General features: G+C 34.6%; 1 protein-coding gene across 40 annotated transcripts in view; it reads right to left on the reverse strand.

The window, feature by feature from the left end:
* The window catches only part of tspoap1 (TSPO associated protein 1), a 258828-nt gene that overhangs the window by 7700 nt on the left and 228006 nt on the right, over window positions 1-23122 (reverse strand). For 13 of the 40 annotated variants that reach the window (XM_073951845.1, XM_073951851.1, XM_073951843.1 and 10 more), the window contains 5 exons: window positions 21391-21521; window positions 16204-16372; window positions 4677-4730; window positions 1794-1897; window positions 1638-1709 (listed from right to left, as the gene is read on the reverse strand). In XM_073951845.1, the coding sequence (XP_073807946.1) occupies window positions 1638-1709; window positions 1794-1897; window positions 4677-4730; window positions 16204-16372; window positions 21391-21521 (530 nt within the window). Of the gene's footprint in view, window positions 1-1637; window positions 1710-1793; window positions 1898-4676; window positions 4731-6779; window positions 6864-16203; window positions 16373-21390; window positions 21522-23122 lie in introns of all 40 variants that reach the window. The other 27 variants (XM_073951847.1, XM_073951852.1, XM_073951846.1 and 24 more) reach the window with 3 other exon arrangements.

Here is a 23122-nt window from a genome sequence, read left to right on the forward strand (position 1 = left end):
TCCTTCTTATATTATTATACTTGGTCTGTATAGTCATGCAAAAATTAGTTTGTAGAGCAAGTAGTTTGACCGTTTTTTGCCGTTTATTACTTCTTGTCATTTTTCCCATAGGCGACTGAAACGGAAGTTCTAAGACAATCGGCGCACTTCCGCATTTTAGAATAAGGTCAATATGGGAATTGATTAACTAAATTGGCCGTAGTGTATGAGAGTGTGTGTGTGTGTGTGGTCCCACTTTATATTAAGTGTCCACAACTACTATGTACTTACATCAGAAAAATAAATTCAATGTACTCACTGTGTTTATAATGTATTTGAGAACACTTGGGGTGCTTTAGAGTTGGGATAGAGGTTGGGTTATGGACAGGTTTGGTGGCATGGGTAGGTTTAAGGGTGGGTTAAGGCTGATTTATACTTCTGCGTCAAACACCGGCGTATGCTACGGCGCTGACGCATAGCCCTTCGCCGTGGCCATCACTGACGTGCACCTCTCAAAAATTGTAACTACACGTCGCAACGATGCGTAGCGCAAGCTCTGTGATTGGTCGGCTTGGTAGCGCTGACGAGTCTGGGCGGGACCGAGAGCCGCGCGAATGGCGCGAGCGATTGTTTACAAGCGTGGAGTCCCGTGAAGGAGCTCCGGATGGAAAGTTTTGTTTTGTGTTTACCTCATAGTTAAAGTTGTTGCACGTCCGCCGGTTCCTGCCTCAAAATGAGCGAGTTTGAGCCACTTGTACATCCAGGAAGTGTTCAGGAAAAGCAAAACAACATCGAAGAAACTCGACACAGAGGAACATTTACACCTCACTGCCAACTAGCGTTTCGGAAGTGTTAATGCAGACCAACAGAGACAGCGCGCAGAAGTATAAACGCACAGCTACGCACGTTGCCTGCGCCGTGGGTTACGCCGGTCACCTGACGCAGAAGTATAAATCAGGCTTTAAGGTGTAAGGGATGGTCAACAGTGTATTTACAAATGTAATTACAAAAGTTAATTACTGATGTAATTACATGCATGTATTTAATCAAGCATAAGTACAGAGTAAATACATGTATTTACACAATAAGTACATTGTAACAAACTATTAAGTCCTGTATAAGTACATATTAGTTAAGGCCACTTAATATAAAGTGGGACCGTGTGTGTGAATGAGTGTGTATGGGTGTTTCCCAATACTGGGTTGCAGCTGGAAGGGCATCGGCTGTGTAAAACATATGCTGGAATAGTTGGCGGTTCATTCTGTTGTGGCGACCCCTGATGAATAAAGGATTAAGCTGAGGTTGTGCTTAGTTTCATAGGCGTTGGACACCATTTTGTTGATTTCTAACATGCAATGAGCACCTTTTTTGCACTTTGTACTAAAATTAAGTAAGACCGATAGTATCTCGACAAGTAATTCCTATTTGGATCCACTATAAATGCATTTCATTTGCCTTCTGATGGATTATTTCAGCAATCGATCCACAAATGTGTTTTCAACTGAGGCTATGATCCCGACTCAGCATTGCATATCCGGCGCTGACTATTGTAGATGCACACATTGAGATATCAATGCTGACATGATATATTGTGCAGCTCTACATCAGAACAGAATCAAAACATGAACAGAGAGAATTTGGTGCTGAAATAAACTGACGTAGTAGAAGCCGTCGTCGTCCATATCCCCGAACACATAAATGACGTCTCCCGCACTGAAGGTCAGCTCAGCCTGCAGAAACAGCACAAGATTACACTCAAATAAACACTAGATATACTACTGTAATGAGCCTTCATTAGGCCTTCATAACAGCACCTCTATGTCTGCATTAGGAGAGCTTTCTCTGGGGTCGTAATCAAAGATGGCCACCATCCTGCGGGGTCTGGAACCGGCCGGCGGTGCAGCGGAGCGACTCAGATCTGAGGGACATTTACAAAATATATTGAATTTATAAAATTTTTGGGTTTTAAATGATTTTTGAGAAACACAGCTTAAGTGTGTAACTGCATTAAATGTTTTCGGCTAAAATAAAAAGACCACCTTTTTAACCAAATATTACGAAAATAAAAAAATAAATAAAAATTTAATAAAAAAAATCTAAATAATTACATTTAATTAAATTGTTTACTATGCAATACTTATCTGAAGAACTGCCCTCTTTTTAAAAAAACAAAAATTGCTGAAATAAATAATAAAATAAAATACAAATTCTTAATAATTAAATTAAATTTAATTGTTTGTTATGCAGTTTAATTATACCTGATGAACTGACCTCTTCATCTGAAAATCAGTTCTAAAAAGCAAATATTGCTAAAATAAAATAAAATAATAATTAAATATAAAAATAAATAATAATAATATTGCTAAAATAAAATAAAATAATAATTGAATATAAAAATAAATAATAATAATATTGCTAAGATAAAATAAAATAAAATAATAATTGAATATAAAAATAAATAATAATAATATTGCTAAAATAAAATAAAATAATAATTGAATATAAAAATAAATAATAATATTGCTAAAATAAAATAAAATAATAATTAAATATAAAAATAAATAATAATAATACTGCTAAAATAAAATAAAATAATAATTAAATATGAAAATAAATAATAATAATAAAAAAATCTTAATAATTAAATTAAATTGAATTGTTTGTTATACAGAACTTGTTTGAAGAACTGCCCTCTTTATCTGAAAATCAATTACAGAAAGCAAATACTGAAAAAAATAATAATAAAATAAAAACTCAAAATAATTACATTTAATTAAATTGTTTGTTATGCAGTTTAATTATATCTGAAGAACAGCCGTCATCATCGGAAAATCAATTCTAGGAAGGGAATATTGCTAAAATAAAATAAAAACAACAACAACAACAAAAAAAAAAAATTGAAATAAAACTAAATAAAAATTCTTAACAACTAAATTTTATTGAATTATTTGTTATGCAGTTTAATCATATCTGAAGAACTGCCCTCTTTTTCTAGAAAGCAAATATTGCTAAAAAAAATAGAAAAAACAAATAAAAAAACCAATAATAAAATACAAATTCTTAATAATAAATATTAATTGAATTATTTGTTATGCAGAACTTATCGGAAGAACTGCCCTCTTTTTCTTAAAAAATAAATTCTAGGAAGCAAATATTGCAAAAAAAAAAGATAATAATAAGAAAAATTAAACAGAAACTCAAAATAATCCAATTAAATCTAATTGTTTGCTGTTATATCTGAAGAACTGCTTTCTACATCTGAAAATCAATTCTAAAAAAAATAATAATAAAAATAAACAGAAAATTTAAAATTTAAAATAATTATATTGAATTGAATTGTGTGTTATGCAGTTTATTTATATCTGAATAACTGCCCTCATCATTTGAAAATCTATTCTAGATAGGGAATATTGCTAAAATAAAATAAAATAAAATTAAATTAAAATAAAAACAATATTAAAGAAATTATAAAAATAATCAAAATAAAATAAAAATTCTTTATTTAATTTAATTTAATTTAATTATTTGTTATGCAGAACTTATCTGAAGAATGGCCCTCTTTATCTGAAAATCAATTATAGAAAGCAAACATTGCTAAAATAAAATAAACAAAAATCAATAAAATAATTAATAATATAAAAACTCAAAATAATTCAATTTAATTTAATTGTTTGTTTTGCAGTTTAATTATATCTGAAGAACTGCTGTCATCATCTAAAAATCTATTCTAGGAAGGGAATATTACTAAAAATAAAAAAATGAAATAAAAACAACAATTAAAAAAAATAATAAAAATAATAAAATAAAATACAAATTCTTAACAATTAAATTAAATTTAATTATTTGTTATGCAGAATTGATTTCAAGACCTGTTCTCTTTATCTTAAAATTAAATTTTAGGAAGCAAATATTGCAAAAATAAAATAAGATAAAAATACTATTAAAAATAATAAAATAAATAAAAAATCTTAATAATTAAATTAAATTGAATTATGTGTTATGCAGAACTTATTGGAAAAACTGCCCTCTTAATATGTAAATCAATTCTAGAAAGCAAATGTTGCTACAATAAAATAAAAATAATAATAAATAAATAAATAAAATAATAAAATAAAATCTCAAAATAATTAAATTAAATTTAATTGAATTATTTGTTATGCAGTTTAATAATATTTGTAGAACTGCTCTCTTCATCTGAAAATCAGTTCAAAATCAAATATTGCAAAAAATAACAATCTATTTTACCTGGATTTTGTGAATTCAAAAATACAAAACTACAATTAAGAGAGCTATAATGAAATCAGTTTTCTGTGTTTGGTCAAGAAAATCGAGGAATAGTTAAATGGAAAATAATCCAGTTAGTTTGCATGCAGTTCCTGAATGATCACACATCTGATTTAATGACACACACAACCATCGCTATCACTATCAACAATGCATGCAAAGTCTTCATTTGTGCATTTGAAAACAAAACATCTGATGAACAGACTGAAAGGAAGAAACGGGCACTTAAAAGACACTCTCAAAAAGCAGAAGATGCACATGCAACCTGAACTGAGATGAAGTCTACTGTAAAAGAAGAGCATTAGTGTTTGTTTAGAACACAGATGAAAGTTAGAGGATCTCCACTGCTCCAGCATGCTCAAAAACATGCAGGAAAACACGAGAGAAATGCAGGATGACAGCAGGACTCAAACCTTGACTGGACGAGTCTATAGCGGATGTATCATCCCACACTGCAGCCGACTCCACTGGAAAAGGGGAGGGGCAAAGGGTTAAACACGATCTGATTGGCTGGCTGAACTTGACTGACAGGCTCATGGGCAGGAAAAAAAGGCAAGGATTAAACCAAACAAAATGAGTGTTATGAGGTTATGAATGTGCAGCAATTATGACACACATACGCACAAACAAACACACACATAATGGATAAGTTGACCAAAGGGGGCTGTGAGTTGACCAAAGGGGCGGAGTCCAAACATCAGAAACAACGATCAATAAAAATACATTTAAAGTTTAAATTAAAATTTAAAAAAAATCTACATAAAAACATATCATGTATTTTATACATACTCAAGTATATATAACATATATACACTGACTGGCCACTTTATTAGGTACACCTTACTAGTACCATGTTGGACCCCTTTTGCCTCCAGAACTGCTTTAATCCTTCATGGTGTAGATTCAACAAGCTACTGGAAATGTTCCTCAGAGATTTTGCTCCATATTGGCATGATAGCATCATGCAGTTGCTGCAGATTTGTCGGCTGCACATCCTTGATGCCAATCAACCAAATCCCAAAGCTGCTCTATTGGATTGAGATCTGATGACTGTGGAGGCCATTTGAGTACGATGAACTCATTGTCATGTTCAAGAAACCAGTCTGAGATGATTCCCGCTTTATGACATGGTTTGTTACCCTGCTGGAAGTAGCCATCAGAAGATGGAGACACTGTGCTCATAAAGGGATGGACATGGTCAGCAGCAATATTCAGGCAGGCTGTGGTGCTCAACACAATGCTCAATTGGTACTAATGTGCCCAAAGTGAGTCAAGAAAATCTCCCCCACACTGTTAAACCACCAGCAGCCTGAACCGTTGATACAAGGCAGGATGGATCCATGCTTTCATGTTGTTAATGTCAAATTCTGACCCGACCATCTAACTCTGGCAGCAGAAATGGAGACTCATCAGAGCAGGCAACGTTTCTCCAATCCTCTATTGTCCAGTTTTGGTGAGTCTGTGTGTATTGTAGCCTCAGTTTCCTGTTCTTAGCTGACAGAAGCAGCACCCGGTGTGGTCTTCTGCTGCTGTAGCCCATCCGCCTCAAGGTTGGCCGTGTTGTGTGTTCAGAGATGCTCTTCTGCAGAGCTCGGTTGTGGCGAGTGCTTATTTGAGTTACTGTTGCCTTTCTATCAGCTGGAACCAGTTTGGCCATTCTCCTCTGACCTCTGGCATCAACAAGGCATTTGCGTCTACAGAACTGCCGTTTACAGGATATTTCCTATTTTTCAGACTATTCTCTGTAAACCCTAGAGATGGTTGTGCGTGAAAGCCCCAGTAGATCAGCAGTTTCTGAAATACTCAGACCAGCCTATCTGACACCAACAACCATGCCACGTTCAAAGTCACTTAAATCCCCTAGAAGGGATACAGCTGTGGCCAGAAGTTAACAGGAATTATTTAGATTATTTATTAAATTATCCATAATTTTATTGTTATAACGTCTACCCCAACCCTCACAGTAATGCAAAAACAGTAATTATATCAAGTATTATTCATATTATTTATTAAATTACCCATTAAACTGTATTTTAATAAATCCAGGTGTACCTAATAAAGTGGCCGGTGAGTATATTGTCTGGATTGGAGTTTTACATTATGCCACAGAAACCTTGTAATAAACTGCAGCACATTTTCTGTAATTTTACACACTTATTTCTCTGGATGTTATTTCTTATACATTATATTATTATTTCAAACAACTAAAATGTCAGAAAAAGTCACTTTGTTAAACTGTAGAGTTGAATTTCAACATCAAAAGTAGACAGAGAAGAGATCAACATCCCATAATGCAATTCACAACTGGAAATAAACACAAAAAGCATCACAAAATATGCAAACTGTTCATGAACAGATATTTATCACAGCGTAGAAGAGAATCAAAACTCAATCTAATGTCCACATCCCCATTTGCTCAGAGCTGATGAAGCAGAAGCAGAGGCTCATTGGGAAAAAAAAAGCAAATGCATGTGAAACTGGATGCAGGATGACAGCAAACGCAGGCTCACACACACCTTTCTCACACACACCTTTCTTGGAGCGTCTGGGTTTGGGCGGTGCAGCGGAGCGGCGTGGAAGCTGTGCATGTAAGCGGGCGTCTTTATGAAAATTACACAGGATACGAGGAAACAACAAAAGACAGGTAGCAGACGAGAATGAATGAGAAGCCGAACCAAAAAAGATTGATCAACAGAACAAGCATCAGCAATGAGGAAGAAAAGCAGAAACACCGCCACCGCAGCAAAGCATTCTGGGAGACAAGATCCACATTACAAAGTAAAGTCTAGAAGGGATACAGCTGTGGAAATGCACATCCATGCAGCATCATTTCTGCGAAGCTGTACAACATTAATTATTATTTTTACATTACTCTGTGGGTTGGGGTTGGGATATACGTTAATAAAAATACATTTTAATGGGTAATTTTAATAAATAATATAAATAATTCTTGGTGTGATTACTGTTTTTACATTAATGTGATGGTCGGGTTTAGGATTGATATTAATACAATAAAGTTGAATGGGTTATTTTTGATAAATGATAGTAATAAAACTCCATAATTACTTTTTTACATTACTTTGAGGGTTGAGGTAGGGGTAGATTTAATAAAATACAATTAAATGGGTAATTTAATAAATAATATGAATAATACTGATTTTAATTACATTACTGTGAGGGTTAAGGGAGGAATAGATTTAATAAAATACAATAAAATTGGTAATTTAATAAATAATATGAATAATACTAATTTTAATTACATTACTATGAGAGTTAAGGGAGGAATAGATTTAATAAAATACAATTAAATTGGTAATTTAATAAATAATATGAATAATACTGATTTTAATTACATTACTGTGAGGGTTAAGGGAGGAATAGATTTAATAAAATACAATAAAATTGGTAATTTAATAAATAATATGAATAATACTAATTTTAATTACATTACTATGAGAGTTAAGGGAGGAATAGATTTAATAAAATACAATTAAATTGGTAATTTAATAAATAATATGAATAATACTAATTTTAATTACTGTTTTGCATTACTGTGAGGGTTAAGGGAGGAATAGATTTAATAAAATACAATAAAATTGGTAATTTAATAAATAATATGAATAATACTAATTTTAATTACATTACTATGAGAGTTAAGGGAGGGATAGATTTAATAAAATACAATCAAATTGGTAATTTAAAAAACAATATGAATAATATTAATTTTAATTACATTACTGTGAGGGTTAAGGGAGGAATAGATTTAATAAAATACAATTAAATTGGTAATTTAATAAATAATATGAATAATACTGATTTTAATTACATTACTGTGAGAGTTAAGGGAGGAATAGATTTAATAAAATACAATAAAATTGGTAATTTAATAAATAATATGAATAATACTGATTTTAATTACATTACTGTGAGAGTTAAGGGAGGAATAGATTTAATCAAATACAATTAAATTGGTAATTTAATAAATAATACGAATAATACTAATTTTAATTACTGTTTTGCATTACTGTGAGGGTTAAGGGAGGGATAGATTTAATAAAATACAATTTAATGGGTAATTTAATAAATAATATGAATAATACTTGATATAATTACTGTTTTTGCATTACTGTGAGGGTTGGGGTAGACGTTATAACTATAAAATTATGGATAATTTAATAAATAATTAAATAATTCCTGTTAACTTCTGGCCACAGCTGTATCCCTTCTAGCAACAACCATGTTTCCAAACAAAAGAAAAACAACAGACAGGACTTTTTGGCACTTTGATAAAATATCAATGCAGCTTTGTGATCTGAAATGAAACTCAAACTGTGAAACAGGACAGATTTAGAAAACGCAGTTAACAACAAGTGAATTTGGCTGGATTTTAAAGGTGCAGTAGGTGATTGTCTTCAGAAGCATTTGTTGTTGAGCTGGTTGAAAGTCTCTTCACAGTCTAATAGTAATGATTACAGTAAATGATCAAAATGTGTTTATATGTATTTTTATATTCGGGTAAGGCATAAAACTAAAAAATGTTCATCCATTTAAATAGAGTCGGGCCGAGATCTCTCATAATTCCGATAAGTAGCTCAAACTGTCTATCAGCAAATGCAGATTTGAACAACTGCGCAGCCGTTTGTACGCAGCTCTGCTGACTGCCACAAGTTCATGAGCGAGACTCGAGAGCACACGTGCGATCAGTAAAAACCTGCTGAATCAAAACTTTTTAAAAAGCTGAATCAATATTGGAGTTACCTTTGCACGCTGGAGAAAGGATGACACCATGTCTGAAGGATTTCTGTTAGACAGGTAATGTTCTGCTTTAAAACTGTTTTAGCTTCACGTAAAGCTGATGTAACAGTAGATGTTGTTGTTACAAACGGGTTATATCTTTACAGAAGTGTTGTTCAGCCACTAAAATCTTCCGATGAAAGATTGATAAGACTATTTTCAGTTTCATAAGGGACCTTTTACAGCATTGATAATGTAGATTTAAATTAGTTTAACAACAAAACACAAGTAAATAGCGCTATTCCGCCTAGCCTCTCCCTAAATTATTTACAATGCAACTCTAAATATTCACGATGAAATAGCATGTCAGTATGGCTTGCACGTCGTCGGACAAGCACTAGTCGCTTTAACACATGAGAGAGGGTTCTTTTGCGGTGCTCGTGTTTCAGGAGGCGTGGCTCTAGACGGCAGGGGAGGGACTGTGATTCACAGATTAATGCTAAGCTGTTAGCATTGTGGCAGATCACCTACTGCACCTTTAACTTTTCCAAGCAAAATGAAGTTCACAGATCCCACCATAAATGCACAGTCGATTAATCACAAAACATTAAGCAAACAGTTTTGTTTATCCAAAATAAGACTAAATATGCAAATTTAGCAGTATCTAATTATACAGGAGAAAAATGTTAAATAAACAAGATTCAATTGTAACTGAAACCTACAGCCGCAATCAGACAACGGTAAAAATAATAATATATATAAAAAATCATAAACAAGTATTTTGCATATGATGTTTTCACAACCTGTTGATCAAGAAGAAAAAAAATTGCCATTTTTAGTGTGCATTTCATTAAATGGAGATATATATATATATATATATATATATATATATATATATATATATATATATATATATATATATACATACACACACACACATACATACACATATATATATATATATATATATATATATATATATATATATATATATATATATATATATATATATATATATACACACACATATATATATTAGGGATGTGCGAAGCAGCCGGTATTTGTATTTGTATTTGTTGAGTGGGAAAAGTATTTGTATTTGTATTTGTAATCGAGTAAAATTCAAAATGGCGCAAAAATATATATTTTTTCTATTACACTTCTAATTTACGTTATAGTGAAAGTATTGTTTAATTATACCCATTATATAAATTATAGATATGCAATATTGGTTGTTGTTTTTGAACATGTGATAAGAAATGTCATTGAAAAGAAAATAACATAGAAGCCATTATCTCATCCATGGTTAAACCAACAACTAATAAAATACCATTGTGAATATTATGAACCCCACCACCACCGTTCTTGACACTGAATAGACAGAATAAAAACAAATAATATTTCAAAAAACTGTTCTTCTTCTGAAACAACTTCTTTCCAATGGACAGAATTCCAAAAACTAAAATTAACTAAATAAATCTAAATAAAACCCTGCCTGGGGGATCTGACAGAACAAAAGTATTCTATATAATACTAAAAGATACAGCCCTGCTATTGTCATCTGCCTGCCACAAAACAGACACAAAGTTTTTTTTTTTTTTTTTATGTTTGAAACTGACTTGCTGGGGCAGAATGTGGCTGTGTTGATGGTTTGGTGCTTGTGGAGGATTTAGCAGAACATAGCTGTGCTGATTGAGGGGATTGATGCTTGTGGGGGGTTCACCGACAGTATCAGGAGAGGATGCTTTTAGTGCATGTGATAATACATTACATAGAAGGTTGCGCGGTGGCACAGTGAGTAGCACTGTCGCCTCACAGCAAGAAGGTTGCTGGTTCGAGCCCCGACTGGGTTCTCCCCATGTTGGCGTGGGTTTCCTCCGGGTGCTCCGGTTTCCCCCACAGTCCAAACACATGCAATACAGGTGAATTGGGTAAACTAAATTGTCCCTATTATATGTGTGTGAAAGAGAGTGTATGGATGTTTCCCAGTGCTGGGTAGCAGCTGGAAGGGCAGCCACTGCATAAAACATATGCTGGATAAATTGGTGGTTCATTCCACTGTGGCAACCCCAGATTGATAAAGGGACTAAGCCGAAAAGAAATGAATGAATGATTATGGATAGAAGATGTTGACAGATGTTTAATATCTCTGACTCTGCTGATTTCACTTTTGCACACATTATACAGTATAACTTTGTTTTATCTGCAGCACCACTGACTGTAAAATGCTTCCACACAGAACATGAAGGTTTTTTTTTTCTTTTCTTTTGACTGGTGGAGGACCAAGAAATGGCTCAGCAGCAGTCTTTTTCACTCTTTTTCTGGGTGCCCAAATGTATTTGAGGAGTTTCAAGTTAATAAAAAGTGACGGGAAGCTATGCTAAGGTTAACTAGCCTATAGCATATATCTTGCTGTCTGCAAAAGACAGTAATTTAGACGTACCATATAACTCCCATAAGTGCATACTATTCGACACAACTGCACAAGCATCGTTTTAACCTTTATAAAAGAACGTTAACGTTACTCTGTCAACAGACTATTGTCTAAATTACCGCGCTAACAGAGCTAACGTTGCGTAAACAGAGCACCCGGTTGCAGACGTCAATAATGCAGCGTAATAGAATAGCCCGATCAAACTCCGCTACAAGTTTATAATTTGCCTTTGGAACTCAATTAAGGTACAAAAATCTATTTAACAAAAATAGTGATGCAGTGATATATATATATATATATATATATATATATATATATATATATATATATATATATATATATATATATTTATTTATATATTTTTATTTATTTTATGCAATTTAGTTTATGATATAAAAATGTGTTTTGAAGCATCATCAGTTATGAATTCCCAAAATACAGCTTTGTGAGTGCTCAAACAGCAACATTAGAGAGCTGAAAATGTAAAAAGCATAACAGGACCCCTCTAAAAGCCTCATGCATGCATCTTCACAGAGCTCACAAAAGCAGCACAAATTCACTGGCATCACTTTAAGACATTGAGTTCAAGAGAAGTTCAAGTTCCTCAAAGCTGTTAGCAGGAAAACTATTTAAAGCTCGCGCTGCCTCTATTTGCATGATTCCAGCGGTGCTTAAACATCAGCTGTGGCTGGATTTCTGTGTTTTTTTCTGGATGATTACAGGGAGTTAAGAGATTTATTTTTCAAATATGCTCAAAACATGATCAGCTATAAATCTAGTCAGCTGACTATATAGAGAGCATTTTAAGATGTTGCGCTAATGCTTTTGAATGCTCATAGCTGATATCAGTACAATTTAAGGTGGGGGTGGTGGGGGTCGGGCAAGATAATTTAAAACAAACTGTAATCTTTAAGAGTTCACACATAGCTGATGATTGATAATAAAGCTTGTTTGGCATGCTGTCCCGGGAGAGAGCCCTGGGCTTATGAGATGCTCGAGCCCAGGGCTCCCTCCCGTTTGCAGGTTGAGAGGGGAGTTTGAGCTCAGGTAGATCTCGATGAACCGAGCATGGAGAGAATGAGCAAACTCCACACAGATATGCCAACTGGTTTGGAAGGGACTTTAACCGGAGACATTCTTGCTGTGAGGCAACAGTGCTAATCACTGGGCCACCGTGTCGCCCATCTAGAAAGGAGAGGGGGGGTTCTTCGAGACGAAGATATTGAGATAAGAAAACTGGTTATTTATAGTAAGTGAGGATTCATCTGACTGGAGAATCAATCGTGAGCTGATGCTGGACCAGCTGTGAACAATCTTAAGCAACTGATCCTCTCGAAATTAGTTTATAAATATACTTCACTTAATTTACCTACAACAGCTGTTTTGACACAATGCATTCTGGGATATAGTTGTCACGATACTGGAATTTGGTACAAATCGATAATTACATTTTTAAAACATTCATTTCTCACTAGCATTTGAGCGCTGTTGAGTGCGTTCTTAAACAGCGCTGATTTGCTATTGTGTTCACATGCTCAACAGAAACGACTGTGATTGGTCGTAAAGGTCATCAGTACACCACTGTTTACTGAGCGCAACCACAGATACAGAGACACTGGAGCGTTTTGGAATGGTACCAAATTCTAGTATCGTGACAACACTACTCTGAGACTTAAAGTTGCACTTCATTATTGTCAAAAAAGTTACATTAACACTTAAAAGATTGTGGTCAGTACAGTACATGTCATTTTATTTATCTTCTTTTGGAAAATTCTGGTCTGTTTTTTTAGTAACAATGTGTGAAACATTATTAGGCTTTAAATGAACTGCTTTCTGTAATCAAATACGTTCAAAAGTATTTTTTCTTGTGATTAAAAGCTGCATTTTCAGTATAATTACACCAGGTTTAAGTGTTCTATGATGCTACTGAAATATACCTACATATGTGTAATATAAATATTGTAAATAAGTCTAATATGCTTATTTGATTATTAAGAAGTTTTGTTTTTGTATTATCAATGTTTAAAAACCATTTTGCTGCAATACTTTTTAGCATATACTTTCCTTTTTTGATCATTTTTGATGAATAAAAAATATCAAAACAACTGCATTTATGTAAATTTAAATATTTTCAATCATTATAAACGCCTTCACTGTCATAATAATCAACATAATGCATAAAAAACATATGCATAATGCAGATTAAAATATGTTTATTAATCTCAACATACAGTTGAAGTCAGAATTATTAGCCCCCTTCGAATTTATTTTCTTTTTTAAATATTTCCCAAATGATGTGCAACAGAGGAAATTTTCACAGTATGTCAGATAATATTTTTCTTCTGGAGAAAGTCTCATTTGTTTTATTTGGGCTAGAAAATATGCAGTTTTTAATTTTAAGGTCAATAGTATGAGCCCCTTTAAGCTATTTTTTTTACAATAGTCTACAGAACAAACCATCGTTATACAATAACTTGCCTAATTACCCTAACCTGCCTAGTTACCCTAATTAACCTAGTGAAGCCTTTAAATGTCACATTAAGCTGTGTAGAAGTGTCTTGAAAAATATCTAATCAAATATTATTTACTGCCATCATGGCAAAAATAAAATTAGTTATTAAAACTATTATGTTTAGAAATGTGTTGAATAAATCTTCTCTCCGTTAAGCAGAAATTGAGGGAAAAATGAACGGGGGCTAATAATTCAGGCGGGCTAATAATTCTGACTTCAACTGTACTGAACTGTAATGCATTAGATGTCAAATCTTACTGGTATCATGATGTACTAGAGTAAGAGCATAGATGGAGGTCTTTCCGATGTGTTTGTTAGTGATGCACCGAAACCGATACCAGTATCGGGTCGACACTTGGTTAAAATACTCATACTCGTATCGTTACAAGTATATGGGCTTGCCGTTGAGCTTAAATAGGCTAAGCATATTTTTTATTAATATTAAAACATATTAATACAAACTAGCCACCCTTTGATTTTTATCAAACGAAAAATGCAATGAATTGTTTATTTTGGTTTTCATTTTATTAGAATTGATAGAATTATTAGGCGACACAACTTCTACATAACATTGGCTCTTGCATTTTTACAGATATCCTAAGGATAGGCTTTTTTGGCTCTAAGACTTTTATGCCTGTTAATTTCAGTGCTGTGCTTTGACAGATTTCAACTATTAGGCTTCAGCTATTCTACCTGTCAGCTGGTACTAGCCTCAGTTTTGCGACTTGACCTGTGTTGCGTCTGTATCAATGTCTGGATGAAAGCAAGAGAGAGATGAGATCAGACCTCAGATTTGATGTGTGGCCGCACGTCACAGTTACTTTACTGCAATTTTCGAATATAAGCTCATCTAAATTAACTTTTCATTCGATTAAAAGCCGAAATATTGCCAGACAGACAAAGAAACTTTCGGTTTTGGAAAAGAGCGACTTCAGTGATAAAAGGCACGCACAAACACAGCATACACTCTTGTTGGCCTATTCATTATCGATTTTTTAACATTAAACGCATAATATTCAAGTGCAAAAAGAAAAGCTGAACTTGGGAAAAAGTAATCACTGTGGTTGCCGCAATGGTTGCTTTGTTTCTCTGCAGTTGGCTTATTAATAGTGCAGCATTGCTAAATCACTTCTGTTTTAATAAAAATAAGATTATTTATTAATAAACATTGTGAGATGATGGTCGCGTGGTTTTTGAAATGAGAGTATGCGTTGCATATTTATGGCTATTGATCTTATCTACCCGCGACCCACACATAGTCAAACATCAAGTAGCCAACTCATGAATGAAAGAATCACACATAACAGGGTTTTATGCGTCCCCAATATGCAATGAGAATGACTCTACTCTGCTGCTCATCTGTTTGCACTGGCTGCCAGTTGCTGCTCACATCAAATTCAAAGCTCTGATGTTTGCCTACAAAGCGACTTCTGGCTTTGCTCCTTCTTATCTGCTCTCACTTCCTTCTGCAGATTTATGTGCCCTCCAGAAACTTGCGTTCTGTGAATGAACGTCGCCTCGTGGTTCCATCCCAAAGAGGGAAGAAATCACTTTCCCGAACTCTCGCGTTCAATCTGCCCAGTTGGTGGAATGAACTCCCTAACTGCATCAGAGCGGCAGAGTCACTCGCTGTCTTCAAGAAACGACTAAAAACTCAACTATTTAGTCTCCACTTCACTTACTAATCTGCAATTGCCTCTCTGAATATCACACTAACTGTACTCAAAAAAAAAAAAAAAATAAAATAAATAAAAATTTTTTACTAATGCTTTCCTTCTTACACTTTACAAACCTGAAACTTGCCTACAGCACTTATTCATTGTTGCTCTTGGTTGTGTAAATTGCTTCCTTGTCCTCATTTGTAAGTCGCTTTGGATAAAAGCGTCTGCTAAATGACTAAATGTAAATGTAACGTACACTGCACACACTTTGTGTAATGTGTAGAGTCGTGGACGCATGCAAGCGGAAGGATAACTCATCCTCTAAATGTCAATGCTTAATCACTAACAGATAAGGTCTATGGATTTGCAGGATTGTCAACAATGTGTGTATATTTTTGGTTAGAACAGCCCTCTGTTAAAGTTTATTGTGTTGCTTAAAGCAAAAAAACAAAACAAATAAACTTAATTGAAACCAAATCTAGGAAGCATCGGTATTAGTAGTCTCGGCGAGTACCCAAATTGAAATACTCGTACACATATTGGTTTGTAGAATAGTGGTATCGGTGCATCCCTAGTGTTTGTGATGCTGATAAACACACCTATTTTCTCCATGGATGTCTCCGTGGACAGAAAGCCCTGCATCAAGAGCTGCTCTCGGGTCTCCTCATCATCCACCTGGATCTCTGACACCATATTGCACGGCACGAATCCACGCCGGCCAGCCGCCTCACCACGATAAAAACCATCCGCATCTTTGTCCCCATAAACCTGAAGCAAAAGAAACACCACAATGAACTCTACTATGGTTAGAGAACGCTATAAATACTGCATAGCACACAAGCATGATAAAAAATGATCAATTTGGGAAGAATTGAACTTCTTAAACAAAGCTCACAGATATCACCAGTGGTGGCCAAGCCTGTTCCTGGAGAGCCACCTTCCTGCAGATTTCAGTTGCAACCCATATCAAACACACCTGCCTGTAATTATCACGTGGTGTTCAGGTCCTAATTAATTGTTTCAGGTGTGTTTGATATGGGTAGCAGCTGAAATCTGCAGGAAGGTGGCTCTCCAGGAACAGGGTTGGCCACCCCTGGATATCACCATAATATAAACACCCTGGGAGTAAGTAAGTATAGTATTACTAGAGTGTATAGTGTTATTCAGAGACACTACAGTATTACTATAATTTACTGTAGTATTTTTTCACGTTGTCCAAAGAAATGCTGGGTTATTTTTATTTAACCCAAATTAGGTAAAATGTGGACAAACCCAAACATTGGGCTAAATTTGGTAGTTTAATTTCAATATTAAATATAATAATTGTAACGCTTCTCTCAGACTGAGACTGTATTAGTGAAGGGAAAACTAAAAGGATAGTTCACACTAAACTGACTATTCTATTATTAGGTGCTCACTCTGCACTTGTTCCAAACTATCATGAGTGTCTTTCTTCTGTTGAACACAAAAGAAGATGTTTTGAGGAATGTTGGAAACCACTGACTTCCATAGTATTTGTTTGGTCCTATTATGTAAGTCAGTGGTTATCGGTTTTCAGCTTTTCTCCTAATATCTGTGCTGTGTTGTAATATAATATACACAATAGTTGCAGTAAAGACAGTACTGGGTCGGTTATCTATATTACTATAGTTCAGGGGTGGCCAACCCTGTTCCTGGAGAGCCACCTTCCTGCAGATTTCAGTTGCAACCCATATCAAACACACCTGCCTGTAATTATCACGTGGTGTTCAGGTCCTAATTAATTGGTTCAGGTGTGTTTGATATGGGTAGCAGCTGAAATCTGCAGGATGGTGGCTCTCCAGGAACAGGGTTGGCCACCCCTGGATATCACCATAATTACAACGTAGATTAATCACAAAACTGCTGCTAAACTTTTTATGAATACAATCAGGGCTTGATATTAACTTTTTTGATCACCAGTCACTGTGGCTAGTAGATTTCCAACATTACTAGCCACTCTGCATTTTCACTAGTCACGTTTTTCTTGTTGGGAAAATATATTTTATATGCATAAATTTGATTTTGACATGCTAAGACGACTTGATTTAGATGTTGTGTTATGTCCACATGCCTTCTCATTCATTTAACTTCTTGTGTGTATCGTGTATTAGCTTTGCTTAGTGTGCATGAGCAAATGGGTTGTGTCGCAATGCAATCAGGTTTTATTTCACAAGACTTTTCAAGGCTCAAAATTAAAGGGTCACGAAACACCAGAACACATGTTTTGAGCTGTTGACAGTCGTATATGTGTCCCACACTGCTAAAAACACTATTAGGACACCTATATTTCACTAAAAAGTGTAAATTGGTTGTTTTTGCGTTATTTCAAGCAAATTCGTACTTCTGGCTTGAAACTAATTTTTGAAGCTGCGTCACGGTCATGACATAATAGCGTGTATTCCAGCGTGCAGACTGGACGTCTGTGCCAGAGTGTGTCTTATTACGTCTTACAGTGCGATGCATTAATGCATGAGTAAGGCTTGGTTCAAACCAATCAGCGCGCTCTATTGTGCAACTTCATTAATATTCATTACTGTCACAGTGTTTAGACGACACTCACACCACGTTGTGTTGGCAAAACAAGCGTGAAGTGTTGCTTTTATAGTTTGCTGCAGTTAAGTTTTGTTTTCATTTTCTCTCTGTGAGAGCTCAGCTGGAGTCACGTGTGGATTAACAGTGTACGCGACGCTCGACAACAATAACTCACGTGTCTAAGGAGGATTATTGTTTACCTGAGAGCTGTTCTCATCTGCAAACGCTGAAATTGCAGAAAAGTGAGTGACCAGTGCTCTTTGTTTATTCAGTTTGATCGTATCGAACAAACTATTGCACCGAGTATAATCATGTTAGCACCACAACCAAACTTTAACCTCGTGTAGGATTTTCACCGCATTTTGTGACCGGAATAACACACGCGGCTTTCTGACACTACCTGCCGTGTGCATCTAAGTTTCCGGGAAATGCTGAGAGTTTTTTTTTCTCATTCGCCGTGCGGTATCAAACATTGCATGAAAAATACACGCTTAGAGCAGATCCTCGAATCAAATATCTCGTTTGTCGCGAGGGGCATGAATGAATTCCCTGAATGAAAGAGCCAAACTGCAGTTAAAGTCCAACATTTAATAATGTGGCAAATAATTCAACTACAGATGTCCATGTAGGTTAAACACCATCACTTTCTACTGTGTGTGTGTGTGTGTGTGTGTGTGTGTGTGTGTGTGTGTGTATTTTGACTCTGAAGCTCGCGCGTGCCCAAATAGACACTCCCACACCATCCCACTTTTCTTCCTCCGACACTCCCCCCTAAACAGAGCTGGACACGCCCACTTTTCAGACTTTTTCCAAAGTAGAGGTGTGAAAACACCCTGCTGAAACGAGGGGGTTTCATGGCCCTTTAACGATTTACCAAATTTATTTCTGACCACACCAAATAAGTATTTCTTAGCCACAATTTTTTTATGTGTCAAAACAAGGAAAAAATTAGCTTTATAGCACTTTTTAATTCAACAAAACTTTTCTTTAAAAATAATTATTGTCATGTATCTAAAATATGCACAGTAATCTGACCTGGCTAAAAGTCCCAGATTACCAGTTAACTAACTATCGCCTCACAGCAAGAAGGTCACCGGTTCAAGTCCCAGCTGGGTCAGTTGGCGTTTCTGTGTGGAGTTTGCATGTTCTCCCCCTGTTGGTGTGTGCTTCCTCCAGGTGCTCCAGTTTCCCCCACAGTCCAAACACCTGCGCTATAAAGGAATTGGGTAGGCTAAATTGACCGTAGTGTATGAGTATGTGTGTGTGTGTGTGTGTGTGTGTGTGTGTGTGTGTGTGTGTGTGTGTGTGTGTGTGTGTGTGATTGAGTGTGTATGGATGTTTCCCAGTTATGGGTTGCAACTGGAAGGGCATCTGCTGCGTAAAACATATGCTGGATAAGTTGGTGGTTCATTCCACTGTGGCTCCCTGTGACTAATAAAGGGACTGAGCTGAAAAGAAAATAATTGAATGAATTTTATAAGTCTAAGTGACACTTTTAGCTCAATTATCTACTAATTAGCTTATTTATTAATAGTTAGTAAGGTAGTACGTAGGATTAGTGATGTAGAAAAAGACCATAATTCTTAAGTGCTAAAAAACAGTTCATATCTTAATAATAGGCAGGTAATAAGCCAGAAGTAAATGATGTGAATTGTTACTTGTATATATTCAGACTCAGAATAAGTTTTATTGCCAAGTATGCTTCACACACACACACACACACACACACACAAGGAATTTGTTTTGGCTACAGAAGCTTGCAGTGTACATAAAGTGACAGCACGAAATAAATATGAAAAAAAGAGGATAAACATTAAACAGAGATGCAGTTAGTCAAAAAATTTGGATGTTAAATTGTATGAACAGATTTATTATAAATATACATGTTATAAGGTGATAAATATACAGGTTATAAAGTTTATTATTTTTGTAAATTATTTTAAATAATAATAATTAAAAAATTATAATAATAATAATAATAATAACTATTATTATTATTACTAATATTATTATCATTATTATTATTATTATTATTATTATATTTAATTATATTAATTATAATAATTATATATAATTATATTACTATTATTATTATTATTATTATATTTAATTATTTTAATTATATATAATTATATTACTATTATTAGTAGTATTATTATATTTCATTATATTAATTATATATAATTATAATAATTATATATAATTATATTATTATTATTATTATTATTATTATAGGTAATTATATTAATTATAAATATTATAATAATTATATATCATTATATTATTATTATAATTGTATATACATTATTATTATTATTATTATTATTATTATTAATTATTAATTTATTATTATTAATTATTAATTATTATAATAATAACAATTATTATTATTATTCATTATTTTATATTTGCTAAATACACAAATTTGCATGAGAAATATGATAAACAAACATGTCTTTAAAAACATTCAATTGTAACTGAAACCTAGAGTCGCAAACAGACACGATCAATATTAATTAATTAATAGTAATGATAATGTTGTAATAGTTATGTGCATTTGTAAAGCAAACATTTCTAACTGTTCTTCTTGTAATTGCTTCATTATTATAATGTGTGTGATATAGCTTTGCAGGTCATGTTAGAAATGCACATTTTTCAAGCATATGAATAAAGGGCAGGTTTGCAGACTTTTACACCAAATATTGCAGATTTCTTTTGAAGGAAAAAATCTAACCCAAATTTACTCACCCTTACCTCAAGTGGTCCCAATCGTTTATGAGTTTTATAAGACAATATTTAGAAAATATATGGTACTCGGTAGCCATTGGGATCCACAATTACTATAGTGTCAATAGTAGTTTCTAAACATTCTTCAAAATATCTTCTTTTGTGTTTAAAAGAGAGAAGAAAAAAAAAACCTCAAACAGGTTTGAAACAAGTCAAGAATGAGTACCTGACAGATTTTTCTCTCCCGTTAAGACATGCTTTCTCTAGTTTTCACAACTTTTTACTCTAATATTTACTCTTGTTTTTACTCTATGATGTTCCTTTATTCTGACTTGAAAATCACATTTCCCATTTTTATTTTTTAGTAAAGCAGTCTTGTATGAACAAGAGAGTTAAATGTCGAACAGATCTGAATGCTTTCATCCCACACCATCAGACCTGTTAAAGATGAAAGCTGATAGTATTGAAGCATGTCTATCACTATACTTAATATAACAAAGCCATACCTTGATAATCTGTCCCTCTTTGAAAGGAAGCTCCTCTTCTGTGGCGTCAGGATTGGGTGACATGACTGCAGGATCATACGGGAAGAGGGCAACAAAGATCCTCACCTCATTTTCTCCACATGCTCTGGGCTCTACAACACCAAACAGAGTATACAGACAATAAAGATGTTGTATAATGTGCATTTTACAAGCTGTAATATCAGACTGATGTGTCTCCAGAATGATATTGTTGTTCTTGGGGTTGTTGTTTTTTTGTTGTTGATTTGAGTGTTGTTTATAGCTTGAGTGTAGAGTGCTTTTTTTTTTTTTTAATGGTATATGCCTTTAATAATAATAATAATAATAATAATAATAATAATAATAATAATAATAATAATTCCTTACATATTTATAGCGCTTTTCTGGGCACTCAAAAGGCTTTACACAATGTGGGGGAATCTCCTCATCCACCACCACAGTGTGCAGCATCCACCTGGATGGCGTGTCTGCAGCCATTTTGCGTCAGACCGCACACTACACACCAGCTGATTGGTGGAGAGGAGACAGAGTGCAAAACCAATTATGATATGGGGAGGGTTAGGTGGCCATGATGGACAGAGGCCAGTGGGCAAATTTGGTCAGGAGGCCGGGGTTAAACCCTTACTCTATTTCAAAGGACATCCTGGGATATTTAACGACCACAGAGAGTCAGGAACTCGGTTTCATCCAAAAGACGGCGCTCACTGAGCAGTATAGAGTCCCCATCACTATACTGGGGCATTAGGACCCACACAGACCACAGGTGGGGCGCCCCCTGCTGGCCTCACTAACACCACTTACAGCAGCAACCTAGCTTTCCCATGTGGACCCCCATCCAGGTACTGACTGGGCTTCAGTGGGCGACCATGTGAGAGTTGCAGAGAGCTAGCTGCCTTTAACATTTGGCAAAGGAACCACCAATGAAAACTAGTTTTTCGGGTAATCACCTTTTGTAAAACTGCTTTGAAACAATAATTTTAGTGAAAAGCGCTACACAATTAAACTTAAATTAAATTGAATTTGTGAAAAATGAAATAAAGTCATACAGTTCAGCTCAAAATATTGCACAGCTCATTTATTAAACCATAGAGTAAATGTCATATTTTTGGCTGACCTGACTTTAATCACTTTGCAAGGATTTATTTATATTTATCGGATATTGTGACCTGTTTTTTTCTTGAACACTCATACAGAAACGTATGCACAAAACTTAAACACCTAAAAACATACATAGAACTAATACTCTAATGTTGTGTTCACACCAGACGCGGAACGCGCGGATAAATCACGCTATTTGCGCGTAAATAGCCACGTGAACATTTGAGTTTACTCGCTTCATTGGCGCGTCTGACCCCGCTTCATTCGCGCGTCAAATCCGCTTCATTTGCGTGTCAAATTCACTGCAGAACAGACGCGGAGTCGCGTGATGGGCTGGGCTTCTGTCTGCCCGGTGACTGTAGCTTCGTTGCTAAATGGCTAACATGGATTTTATGAAGAAAATAACAGTGTTAATGTGCTTTATGAAGACTGAAAAACAGCGTCGATACGTTTAGGACCGTGTCTGAGTCCACTACATGCTTTCAGAGGTGCATCCAGCTCTGTGAGCTCATAAACTCCTCTAGAAACTGAACCTGGATGACGAAGGCTTTCAGCGGTGCTTCTGACTGAGCCAAGCCCAGTTTGATGACTTGTTGTCGCTGTTGGCTGGAGGATT

This window comes from Danio rerio, chromosome 5 (genome assembly GCF_049306965.1).
Source record: "Danio rerio strain Tuebingen ecotype United States chromosome 5, GRCz12tu, whole genome shotgun sequence".
Classification (NCBI taxonomy): domain Eukaryota; kingdom Metazoa; phylum Chordata; class Actinopteri; order Cypriniformes; family Danionidae; genus Danio; species Danio rerio.